The 12,331-nt window shown below is 51.5% G+C and overlaps 1 protein-coding gene across 10 annotated transcripts in view; it reads left to right on the forward strand.

Annotated features, from left to right (window-relative positions):
• Positions 1–11,642, forward strand: part of IKZF4 (IKAROS family zinc finger 4) — a gene marked incomplete at its 5' end in the record, with an annotated part of 24,349 nt that extends 12,707 nt beyond the window's left edge. For 4 of the 10 annotated variants that reach the window (XM_082666241.1, XM_082666243.1, XM_082666240.1 and 1 more), the window contains 7 exons: positions 2,354–2,458; positions 3,365–3,400; positions 4,131–4,391; positions 5,410–5,577; positions 8,431–8,592; positions 9,049–9,180; positions 9,810–11,642. In XM_082666241.1, the coding sequence (XP_082522367.1) occupies positions 2,354–2,458; positions 3,365–3,400; positions 4,131–4,391; positions 5,410–5,577; positions 8,431–8,592; positions 9,049–9,180; positions 9,810–10,570 (1,625 nt within the window). In that variant the 3' untranslated portion in view covers positions 10,571–11,642. Of the gene's footprint in view, positions 1–128; positions 166–822; positions 921–2,353; positions 2,459–3,364; positions 3,401–4,130; positions 4,392–5,409; positions 5,578–8,430; positions 8,593–9,048; positions 9,181–9,809 lie in introns of all 10 variants that reach the window. The other 6 variants (XM_082666238.1, XM_082666245.1, XM_082666237.1 and 3 more) reach the window with 5 other exon arrangements.
• Between the last annotated feature and the right edge of the window lie 689 nt (positions 11,643–12,331).

The following is a 12,331-nucleotide window of genomic DNA, read 5'->3' on the forward strand; positions in this document are numbered from 1 at the left end:
ACCTTCCAGCTAAAACTCAAAATCCCTGGAGCCCCAAAAGGCTTTCTGACCCCTGAAATGGATTTATTTTATGTATTAGCCCCATAAAAGTAGACTTGAGCCTGTTTTGCCTCTTACCTTTATCCTAGGGAAGGCAACGGCATCAAAGAGCCCGTTGAACTACTGGTGTGACTCTGGAGGTAACTGCTCTTCCTCCTGTTCCCGGGCCTTAAGAAGGAGAGCCACAAAGGGTGTTTTTCCCTTAGTGTCCCTAGATCTCCCTTTAAGGATATTTTCCCCATATATCAAGCCCCAGGCCCCAAGAGGCAGCCTCAGCCTGGTAGGCTGGGACCAGCAATGGATTTCCAGCAAGCTCACTCATCCTTTTAGGGTCAAGGACTCAGCGCCAGGGCCCAGAGCCCTGTTCTTCCCCCATTACTAACATCCAGTGATTTAGGACAAGTCAGCACTAACATTTGAAAAGGAATGAGAAGATAACCTTTCAGCCCTTCTAACCTTAGCAAACACTACTCTTAGTTGAAAGGACATATTTTAAAACTGGGTCTGAGTCTACAAGTCTCAACCCACAACTCTGAGATGCTCACTTCACGATATGTGTGTGGTCCTGATATGGGGCAACTTGTTTTAGATAACCATGGCTCATCCAAAGAGCCCTAGCTGGGGAACCTCAGTTTCAAGCCATAAGGCTTCTTCGATAGGTAGTGAACAAATTTCCTCAGGCTTTGATGGGATAGAGTGGGGGAAATGGGACTTTTAGTAGAGGATATGAATGGGAAATGGTCCCAAAGTCCTGAGTGGTTGTTTTCTTCCCACTGACCAAAGCTGGAGAGGGATCCCTCAGGAGGGTGTGTTCCGGATTTCTTGCCTCAGGCCCAAGACTCCAACCATTTTATAATGGAATCTTTATTTTGTGAAAGTAAGTATGTACATAGCTGGGAAATTGGGTAAAATACTAATAGGTGGACTTTAGGGATGAATTTTAGGGTTTGTCTCTCTCTCTCTCTCTGTCTGTCTTCCATATTTAGGCCTGTGTGCACACATCTATGCATGTTCATGTTAGCAGCTAATGTTGAAGGCTATGACTATGTTTCTCCCAATAGGTATGTTCTCTTTATGTGTATCTACATATATGGTATGTGTCCGTGTCTGTGTGTGTTTATCTACATGCTACATGTGTTTTATTTCACCTGTATATTTGTGCAGAAGATTGTGGGGAGGAGGGATTTTTTTTAAAGATATGATTCGTATCTTCAGGTGTGTTATCTGATTTTTAAAAACATATATGACACTCTTAAAAAGCATTTCTACAAAGCAATTTGTGAACCAGTTAAAATGAATATATTGAGAATAAACTGATTATTTCACTGTCAAGGGAACATCCAGTAGTAAATATGTGATTGGAATCATAGCAGAGGGAGGCTTTCTAGAATAGCCACATTTTTGCTGATTTTAGAAAGTCGAATGGGCCCAGCTCTTCCCTACTGAAACAGTGACTCCCAATTAGCTGTACAGGTGTTGGTTAAGGCATGGGCACTTACTGTTTGTGATCAGATTGGGGTTCCACCACTACTTGACCTTAGACAAGTAACATAGCCTTTTTTGTGCTTCAGTTTCCTCATCTGTAAAATTAAGAAAATATTGGCACCTACTTCACAGAGTTGTTGTGAAGATTAAATGAGATGATTCATTTAAAGTGCATAGAACAATTTCTGGCATGTAGTAAGCACTCAATTAATGTTAGCTGCTATTGTGAATTCCCTGGCGGTTCTGTGGTTAAGACTCCGCGCTTCCAATGCAGGGGGCGTGGGTTCACTCCCTGGTCAGGGAATCAAGATCCCACATGCCGTGCGGTGTGGCCATAAAATAAAAGAAAAATATTTTAATTAAAATGTTAGCTACTATTATTATGATTCCTATCATTATCATTAGATTCAGGGACAATTTCAGCTGCCCTTCCTGCAGATCCCGAACCTGGTGTCAGGGGCTCCGGAGAGGAACAGTAGGGAAGAACGTCTGTCCTGAACCACCTCCCTCCTGAGGCCCCATTTTCCTCTCCATCCCGGCCCGCCCAGCCCCAGCCCTGCTTCCTGTGGACGTCAGGCAATGATGCTCTTCCCCTCAGGCCTAGATGAAGGTAGGGTGGGCAAGGCGCAGCCACTGAGCTCGTGGAAGTCAGCACCGGGCACCCAGGCTGGCGAGGGCACAAGGTATGGTGCCAGGCATACAACACTGCCTTGTACATGGCTACGAGATCAATGTTTGTGAAACTTAACTGAACTTTGAAGAGATTAGGCAATGGACAGTAAATGGCTCGCGCTGCAACTTCACCTCCCCTCTTGTTCTCTCCTCCAAGGTAGCGGGGACTCATCTCTGGAGAAGGAATTCCTCGGGGCCCCAGTGGGGCCCTCAGTGAGCAGCCCCAACAGCCAGCACTCTTCTCCCAGCCGCTCACTCAGTGGTAAGTGCAGCCTCCTGCCCTCCCTGGCGTTACGTGCCCTCAGTTCGCCTTCCATGGCAGCCATTTCCCCATCGCTGCCCTCCTCTGGTTTCTGGCTCAGAGTCTCTAACAGGACTCAGGAGCTCAGTCCGGGGTTTCCCTGACTTCTGAGAGGAGAGTGAATGGTCACTGCCTAGTGACTAGGGTGGAATTAAAAGAGGCACGGGTGGGATTAAGGTAAAGGCTCCAAAGAGGAATTCTGGAGCTGGAGAAATGAGTAGATAGAAATGGTCGTGAGCTGGAGTTAGGAAATAAGAGATGAGAAGGATCCCCCCATCACCACCCCGCAGTCTCCTGCCAGACAGGGTCCCCATGACTGCCCCTCCTCAGCTGGCCCTGGATCTGTGACATTCTCTAAATGGTTGGAATAGCCAGGAATGTAGGTCAGAGCTAGAGCCAAAGCTCTCTCCTCAATGGCTCCTCCCTTCTCCATCCCCCTCTCCAGATTTTTACGGAGGAGAGTAGAGGTGTTTGGTCCTATGGGGTGGGAGGATAGTGTGAACCATTTCTGTCTTCCAGCTTTGCTCTTTCTTTAGCCCACCGTCTTGGTCTTCCTAGGACCATTTTCCCGCCACTGTTACTTGCTGGCTTCCTGCCCAGGGCCAAGCCAGACATCTTTCCTAATGACGAGAGTGGAGAAGAAAGCTCCCCTTAGCCTCCTCCTCTCCCCAGTAACTGAAGACACCCCATGTACCCCAACTTTTTTTCTCTTGAAAACTATTTTCCTGGTGGTTGGAATAGGAGGAAAGGTTGTTTCAGGTCCCAGCAGGACCCCATATCACCACCCAGGATACTTAGGGGATTGGCTTCTTTCTTTCTTTCTTTTTTTAATTAATTAATTTATTTATTTATTTTTGGCTGCGTTAGGTCTTTGTTGCTGCACGCGGGCTTTCTCTAGTTGTGGTAAGCAGGGGCCACTCTTCACTGCAGTGTGCAGGCTTCTCACTGCGGTGGCTTCTCTTGTTGCGGAGCATGGGCTCTAGGCACAAGGGCTTCAGTGGTTGTGGCTCACAGCCTCCAGAGTGCAGGCTCAGTAGTTGTGGCGCACAGGCTTACTTGCTCTGCGGCATGTGGGATCTTCCCAGACTAGGGCTCGAATCCGTGTCCCCTGCACTGGCAGGCGGATTCTTAACCACTGCACCACCAGGGAAGTCCCGAATTGGCTAATTTTATTTTATTTTATTTTATTTATTTATTTTTGGCTGTGTTGGGTCTTCATTGCTGCACTCGGGCTTTCTCTATTTGCGGCGAGCGGGGGCGACTCTTCATTGCGATGCGGGGGCTTCTCATAGTGGTGGCTTCTCTTGTTGCAGAGCATTGGCTCTAGGCACGCGGGCTCAGTAGTTGTGGCTCCTGGGCTCTAGAGCACAGGCTCAGTAGTTGTGGCGCACGGGCTTAGTTGCTCCGCAGCATGTGGGATATTCCCGGACCAGGGCTCGAATCCGTGTCCCCTGCACTGGCAGGTGGATTCTTAACCACTGCGCCACCGGGGAAGTTCCGGATTGGCTTCTTTTAAAGCCTTAATGTCTCAGGGCTTGGACACAGCCTTTCCGACTTTAGGAGGGCCTTTCTGGCCCACGAGCAGGTTCCCCCCTTTGCCTGTCTCTATCCTAAACACCCTCCCACCCTCCAGCCAACTCCATCAAGGTGGAGATGTACAGCGATGAGGAGTCGAGCAGACTGCTCGGGCCGGATGAGCGGCTCCTGGAAAAGGACGACAGTGTGATCGTGGAAGACTCTTTGTCGGAGCCCCTGGGCTACTGTGATGGAAGCGGGCCAGAGCCTCACTCCCCCGGTGGCATCCGGCTGCCCAATGGCAAGCTCAAATGTGACGTCTGTGGCATGGTCTGCATCGGACCCAACGTGCTCATGGTGCACAAGCGTAGCCACACGGGTGAGTACAGCAGGTGCCCCGAGGCAGAGGCTGTGCTGCGAGGTCATGCCGCAGTGGGGTAGCCTCAGGAAGGGAAGGGTCTCTCCCAGCACCATTTCTAGCTGATGAAAAAAGGTCTGGTGATGAAATTTGGACTCCCTCAACACCTGTACTTCCTGGCACTTTCCTCAGCTGTTGTTACAAAGAAAAGCTGGTATTTGTCTCAGGAGGTGATGGAGGGGAAGGTGTGGTAGCCTCAAGAAGGGTCCTATAGTCCAACAGGGTATTGTTTGGGCCCTTCTGTCTCATGATTTTTTTTTTTTTTTTTGCCGTGCTGCGAGGCATGTGGGATCTTAGTTCCCCAACCAGGGATCGAACCTTTGCTCCCTTCAGTTGAAGTGCTGAGTCTTAACAACTGGACCACCGGGGAAGTCCCTGTCTCATGATTTTTTTTTTTTTTTTTTTTTTTTTTTTTTTTCCGGTACGCGGGCCTCTCACTGTTGTGGCCTCTCCCGTTGCGGAGCACAGGCTCTGGACGCGCAGGCTCAGCGGCCATGGCTCACGGGCCTAGCCGCTCCGCGGCATGTGGGATCTTCCTGGACTGGGGCACAAACCTGTGTCCCCTGCATCGGCAGGCGGACTCTCAACCACTGCGCCACCAGGGAAGCCCCTGTCTCATGATTTTTTTAAAAAAAGGAACACAGAAGCCTCTTCCCAGCTTTCTTGGGCTTTGGGCTTCAGACTTCTGGGGCAGAGTGGGTCCTGCGGGGCTCAGTTCTTAACAACAGTCTTTGGCCCAGAGTTCCAGGGCTGGTGCCCTTCCCCCTGCCACACACCTCTTGTCCACATCTCAGGGTGAGACTGTTCCCAAGGGGTCCTTATAAAGCAGAATTTGTGTGTGTGGCACAGCCCTGCCTCTCAGAAATGTGTTCTGAGCACCTTCCTTCCCCCGGGCGGGGTGAAGCAGAGGGTGAGGGACTAGGTTTAACCTTCACAGTTCCTCATGCCCGGTCGTCTGGGCTGTGTCTTCCACTCGCAGGAGAAAGGCCCTTCCACTGCAACCAGTGCGGTGCCTCCTTCACCCAGAAGGGCAACCTGCTGCGCCACATCAAGCTGCACTCTGGGGAGAAGCCCTTCAAGTGTCCCTTCTGCAACTACGCCTGCCGCCGGCGTGATGCGCTCACTGGCCACCTCCGCACACACTCGGGTAGGTGGCCTGACCGGGACACCCAGCAAATAGAGCTCAGCCACTTTTCTTGTATTGGGGGAGTTACAGTGTCTGCCACTGAGGAGGGCAGAGCACTCACAGAGCAGGGCAGCAGGCCCCACGGGGGATTTGGGGCTTTTTGATGGGGTATTTTACATCTGCCATTCTCTGTAATAGGGAGCAAGAAGGAGCCTGGGTGACGTTGTTGGCTCTCAACAGTCACCCTCCCTGACTTGGTTTTTATTTATTTATTTATTTATTTATTTATTTGGCTGCACCAGGTCTTAGTTGCAGCACTCGAGATCTTCACTGCTGCATGCAGGATCTTTAGTTGTGGCATGCAGACTCTTAGTTGCGGCATGCGGGATCAAGTTCCCTGACCAGGGATTGAACCCAGGCCCCCTGTGTTGGGAGCGCAGAGTCTTAACCGCTGGACCACCAGGGAAGTCCCCCGACTTGGTTTTTAAAGTTCACGCTGATGCCAGAACCCTCTGGGCCCCGTCACCCCCCACTGCTGAGCACCAGGGAAACCCCTCCTTCTACTCCCGTGTGCCCCAGGCCCCACACCTGTCACCATCTGCATCTCCCCCCTCTGTCTGTCCTCCCCTTGACTTCCTGCTGGTTCCTGAAAATTTTCATGGGCCTCCCAAACTGGAAGAAAGGAAGCCTAGGAAAAGAGTATCCCATTTCTGTTTCCCATCCCAAGAGGTTGTCACCTTCCCAGAGGCAACAGCAAATCCAGAGGGTGCCTGGAGGTCAGTGTTTGGAACAGTGCCAGGGAACTGGACTAACCAGGTTTCCTAGCTCCAGCCAAGGCGGGTTGAGTCGACGTCTTTCTGAATCAGCTGGACAGATAGCACTTTTGAAGCATTTTGCTAACTTTTAAGCTTTGGCTTGGACTTGGGAAGAGGCCAGGAGCTGAGCTGGCAGGAAGGAGGGAGCTCAAGACTGGGAAAAGGAAGGAAGAAGGGCAGAGGGGAAATAATTAGTAGGGTCTGTCCTTGGAAACCTTCCTTGCTGTTTTTCTCTTTTCTTAAGCTCTCCTAGGCCAGGATTTAAAGGGACAGAGCAATCACCTCACCACCCTCTACTTCTCCCAGCCACCTACCTTGTTCTAGATTCTCTCACTTTGGAGCTGGGACCTCTTTATCTCTATGTATGTGGAGAACCAGGGAGAAGGATCATTATTGATTCATGCTTTATAATCTCCAAAGCATTTCACATGTGTCTCCTCACTCATGTGATCCTCGTAACAATTCCAAGGTAGATGTTATTATCACAGAGCTCTTCTGCAGCCTCGCTGGAATCCCGTTAACGGCAGGTGCCAGGGAGTTGTGCTCCTTTTCTGAGGAAAAGGGTGGCTCCCCCTGCTGGTTTGGGACAAGGATGGCTTGGCCCCCTAGAATTCCTACCAAAACAGCAGGGCCAGCTGGGTGGATATTGGATGCTGCTCTGTAGGAGATTGTTAGGGACGGAAGCGGACACATATACTGTTGGATCCCATCTCTGTGAGATGTTTTCTATCACAGCCCACACTATAGGAAAAAAGGAGTTTCTCCCCTAGATGTTAGATCATTTCCCCAAGAGTCTTGGGTGGATGAGGACCACGGCATTCTTCTCATCCCCCAACCACTCGGATTTACAGTGCCAGAGCAAAACGGCAGTAGATCGATTGAGACTAGGCCCAGTTTAGGTGTTGGGGGGTGGGTAGTAATTACCAGCCTCCTGGAGATACCTTCTCCTGAGTCCCTGCACAACCTTCTCCTGAGTCCCTGCTCAATAGTAGAAAGATACTTTCACAAATATCATCTCTCAAGTTTTTTTTTTTTTTTTTTTTTTTGCGGTACGCGGGCCTCTCACCGCTGTGGCCTCTCCCACTGCGGAGCACAGGCTCTGGACGCGCAGGCTCAGCGGCCATGGCTCACGGGCTCAGCCGCTCCACGGCATGTGGGATCTTCCCGGACCAGGGCATGAACCCGTGTCCCCTGCATCGGCAGGCGGACTCTCAACCACTGCGCCACCAGGGAAGCCCTCAAGTTGTTTTTAAAGGAACTGTCGATCTCAGTTTTTCCAACCTTTTTCTCTTCAGTGGAAACAAAATCTTCATAACCTGTTCTTTATTTTTTTAAAAAAGACCCCCAAAGTTGGTGTTCTCTTCCTTTTATTCTTCGCCTTTACTTTCCGCTTGTTCTGTTCTTTTTTTTTTCTCTTCTCAGAATTTCTCTATCAGTGATGGTTTTTCTAGGGCTCTTTTGGTATCTCAGTGTAGAGAGAAAGAAAAATGAGTAGTAAAACCAGGCCAGGGATGGAGGTAAGAGTACAAGTAAAGGTCAGTGAAAACTGCCCCTCCCCACATTGGCAGATCTAAGGGCTCTTGTTTCTGTCACTCCAGCCCACCAATTTCCCCCAAACTGAAACAGATAGTTCGTAAGCAAAAAATCCCCTTGTCTGATAAACAGCACTTATACCCGCCTGACACATGGAAAGGTTAAACCACAGTCTGGGCCCCAGACTCTGAGATCTTGGGGTGGGGCCAGCCTGCCTGCCAGGGATGACCCCCTACAAAGTCCCTGGGTCCTCCCTTCCTTTGAACAACAATTTGGCCATCTTGAGGCCCACCAACAGTACAAAGCTATGTGCCCTGGGTCCCCTCTCTCCTCCCATAGCTGCCCGTTGTCCCTCCTCTCCAAGGTTTGGTCGTCTGTCCGTGTTTGCAGCTGAAGTTGGGGAAAGGAAGACAAGCAGAAGAACTCGACTGAGCAACGCCCGTGCACGTTTGCTCCTGGGCGGTTTTGCAGAGCCAGGGCACAGGGAGAAGTAACTCCAGTGCTTCCTCTTCTCTCTCCTACACAGTCTCCTCTCCCACGGTGGGCAAGCCCTACAAGTGTAACTACTGCGGCCGGAGCTATAAACAGCAGAGCACCCTGGAGGAGCACAAGGAGCGGTGCCACAACTACCTACAGAGTCTCAGCACTGAAGCCCAAGCTCTGGCTGGCCAGTCAGGTGAGCCTGCAGGTAGGACCATCGGGGAGTTGAGGGCAAGGCCGGAGGGAGTGCAGGACAAGGGTAATCCCAGCACCTACCCCCACAAAGGGATGGGGTCTATGGAACAGGGACAGTTACCCCAGTAAATGTGCTGAGCACCCCAGTTGGTGCAGAACCCTGTGGTGGGTACTGCAGGGAGATCCAGAGGAGGGGGAGGATTTGATCTATGTCCTCAGTCTAATGGGAGAGAGAGAGAGTACAAGGAAGTATACAATCAAGGGCCACATGTATTTAATTGTCCCCAAATTATCAGAAATGTGCTGTGGTGAGGTTTAGATGGGGTGAAGTAAGCAGGGCCCCATTTCCCAGGCATGGGATTTGACCTTACTTAGCTACTGACCTGCTGGTTTTCTCCAGGCAAAGGCAGCTGGGCCCCTGCTACCCCTACTCAGCTGCTCCTACCTGTTCCCACCTCCCTCCCACTAGGTGATGAGATACGGGACCTGGAGATGGTGCCGGACTCCATGCTGCACTCATCCTCTGAGAGGCCAACTTTCATTGATCGTCTGGCCAACAGCCTCACCAAACGCAAGCGTTCCACTCCCCAGAAGTTTGTAGGTAAGAGTCCAGTTGGAGAGGAGACATCAGCTTTAAGCCACAGCTCATCTAAATCTGAGCACTGGTAGCCCTTAGATCAGCTGGGTCTGGAGATTTGCTTGGGGGAAAGAAAGCGGTCTGGTGGTCTTTGGTGCTCAGAATCTATCCCCAGAACAGGAGGGGAGTGAAGAGGGAGCGCATCGTGGGGGTGGAAGAAGGGTCAGAGTTGAGGTCTCTCCAGGTGGTTGGTTGTAAGAGGAGGGGGTCAGGGGCTCAGGCTCTTCCAATTTTTGAAAATAGTAAGGACTTCAGTCTATGGGGGCTGAGTGAAGGACCCTTAGAGTCAGAGAGAGGAGGTGTGTATGGAGTCCCCCAACCTGGCCCTGGTCATTAGCTCTCTAAGGACCTGGAGCTTTATAGAGAGCAACGAAGGAAGTATTCAAGACCAGTGGGCTGGGACTGAGTCCTTCCCTAAGATTATAGCCCAGAGTCAGGGAGTAGCCCCACTGAGGACCTGACCTTGAGGGAAGTAAATGAGGGGTGGTGAATAATGTTACAGCCATCCCCAGGAGAAAGAAAATGAAGAAGTAATCCTGGGGGAGCTTAGGAATTGTCCAAAGCCAGCCCTGCTGAGACCCTTCTCTCCACAGGCGAAAAGCAGATGCGCTTCAGCCTCTCGGACCTCCCCTATGATGTGAACTCGGGTGGCTATGAGAAGGATGTGGAGTTGGTGGCACACCACGGCCTGGAGCCTGGCTTTGGAGGTTCTCTGGCCTTTGTGGGGGCAGAACATCTGCGTCCCCTCCGCCTTCCACCTACCAACTGCATCTCAGAACTCACGCCCGTCATCAGCTCTGTCTACACTCAGATGCAGCCCCTCCCTGGTCGACTGGAGCTTCCAGGGTCCCGAGAAGCAGGTGAGGGACCCGAGGATCTGGCTGATGGAGGTCCCCTCCTCTACCGGGCCCGAGGCCCCCTGACTGACCCCGGGGCGTCCCCCAGCAATGGCTGCCAGGACTCCACAGATACAGAGAGCAACCACGAAGATCGGGTTGGGGCAGTGGTATCCCTCCCTCAGGGTCCCCCATCCCAGCCTCCTCCCACCATTGTGGTGGGCCGGCCCAGTCCTGCCTACGCCAAAGAGGACCCCAAGCCACAGGAGGGGTTACTGCGGGGCACCCCAGGCCCCTCCAAGGAAGTGCTTCGGGTGGTGGGCGAGAGCGGTGAGCCGGTGAAGGCCTTCAAGTGTGAGCACTGCCGCATTCTCTTCCTGGACCATGTCATGTTCACTATCCACATGGGCTGCCATGGCTTCAGAGACCCTTTCGAGTGCAACATCTGTGGTTACCACAGCCAGGACCGGTACGAATTCTCTTCCCACATTGTCCGGGGGGAGCACAAGGTGGGCTAGCGACCAAGCGTCCCCCCTCGGTCCACCACTCCACTGCCCTACCTACAGGAGTCTAGCCCTGTCCCCAACACGTCCCAAGGAGTTGGGTTGTGTAGCCCCGCTACTGGCTACCTGACTTCACACCTGACCCTGACCCCTCCTCACCTGTGCGCCTCCTCTTCCCCGACTGATCTAAGCATTGTGATGAAACAGGTCTTTTGCTTATGTTTCTCCTTTTTCTCTTCTCCTCTCATCCCACCATACTCACTGAGTTATTTATTAATATAATTTGTTTTCTTTTGCTTTTTTTTTTTTAAACTTATATCGGTCACTTACCACACCCCACCTTCCTGCCCACAGTCCCCTTCTGCTTTAGGCCTCATTTTTCTCTTTGCTCCAGCTTTCTCCAACAGCCCCAGGGGTAGGAAGCTCCTCTTAGTGCTAAGAGACCCTGAGCTTCTTGACTTAAGTCCTCATCTTTTACATCATCTGATTCTTCAGTTTCGACGGTGATAGCTCCCTCTGGCCCTGCCTTAGCTCTGTGACATTGTATCTCCTCTCTGGGACCCTTCAACCTGGTACTCCATACCTCTTGTGCCCTCTCACTTTAGGCAGCTTGCACTACTCCTGATCGAATGAAGAAATCCCTCATTTGGAAGTAGGAGAGGCCGAAGACATTCTCCCCAGGCACCATGGGACTGAGGGTCCTCTTGACATCCCCCTAGGAATACGAGTTCCCCAAAGCCCACATTCAGGATCTGCCTCTAGGATGTGATATCTCTCTCTTCTCTCCTCGAACTGCCCGTCTACTCCGTGGTGGTTTTGCTCTCCTTGGAGTGCCCCAATTTTATATTCTCAGGGGCCAAGGCTAGGTCAGCAGTCCTCTGTCTCTGACACGTTTGGAGCCACAGGTGCCTAAATGGGAAGCAGGGAAGGGAATGGGTCAAAATTCTTCTCTTTCTCTCCCACCTCTCAAACTTCTTCACTCTAGTGACCTTCCTGGACTCTCAGGGACTTCTGCGGTCCCTGTCCTATGAGAAACTGGTGAGTTGCTGCCTGATAACAAGGGGGTACCCTCAGCCGCCCGCGTCACGCTGCCTTCTTCTTCTCCCCCTAGCAGGATTCACCCTCTCATTCCCGGGCTCCTGGGCCCTGTTCTTAGGATCAGTGGCAGGGAGAAAAGGCTGTCTCTTTTCTCTCTCCTAATTTTCTGTATAACCAAAAATTATCCCAGGATGAGCAAGGGCATGTGCCCCTCTCCCCATTCCACTCTTGTCCCAGCAAGAATGGGATGGGCACAACGGAACTGGGGGGTCATCCTTTACTGCCCCCTCTACACTCAGCTCCCAGATGTAGGGCAGGAGGGGGCACTCTCCTGGCTACTGCAGAGACCCCTGGCTATTTGGGTAACCTAGTTAGTGAGAAGGGGGCAGGAGGAGATACAGCTCCACTGCAAATGGAGGTCTCTTTCTACAAGAGTTCCCTGCCCAAGGCCACAGCCATCCCATTCTCTGCTTCCTTGAGATTCAAACCAAAGCCTGTTTTTCTATATTTAAAGATAAAAAAAGTAAAAACCAAACACAACACCTCACAAGTTGTAACACTTGGTCCTTCTCTCTCTCTCTCTCTCTCTCTTTCTCTCTCTCTCTCTCTCTCTCCCTCCCTCCCCCTCCCCCTCCCCTTTTCTCTTCCCTTCCATCTTTCTTTCCACATGTCCTTTCCTTATTGGCTCTTTTGCCTCCTACTTTTCTCACTCCCTATCAGGGATAATTTAGGGGGATG

Source organism: Grampus griseus (assembly GCF_964374135.1).
Source record: "Grampus griseus genome assembly, chromosome: 11".
Lineage (NCBI taxonomy): Eukaryota > Metazoa > Chordata > Mammalia > Artiodactyla > Delphinidae > Grampus > Grampus griseus.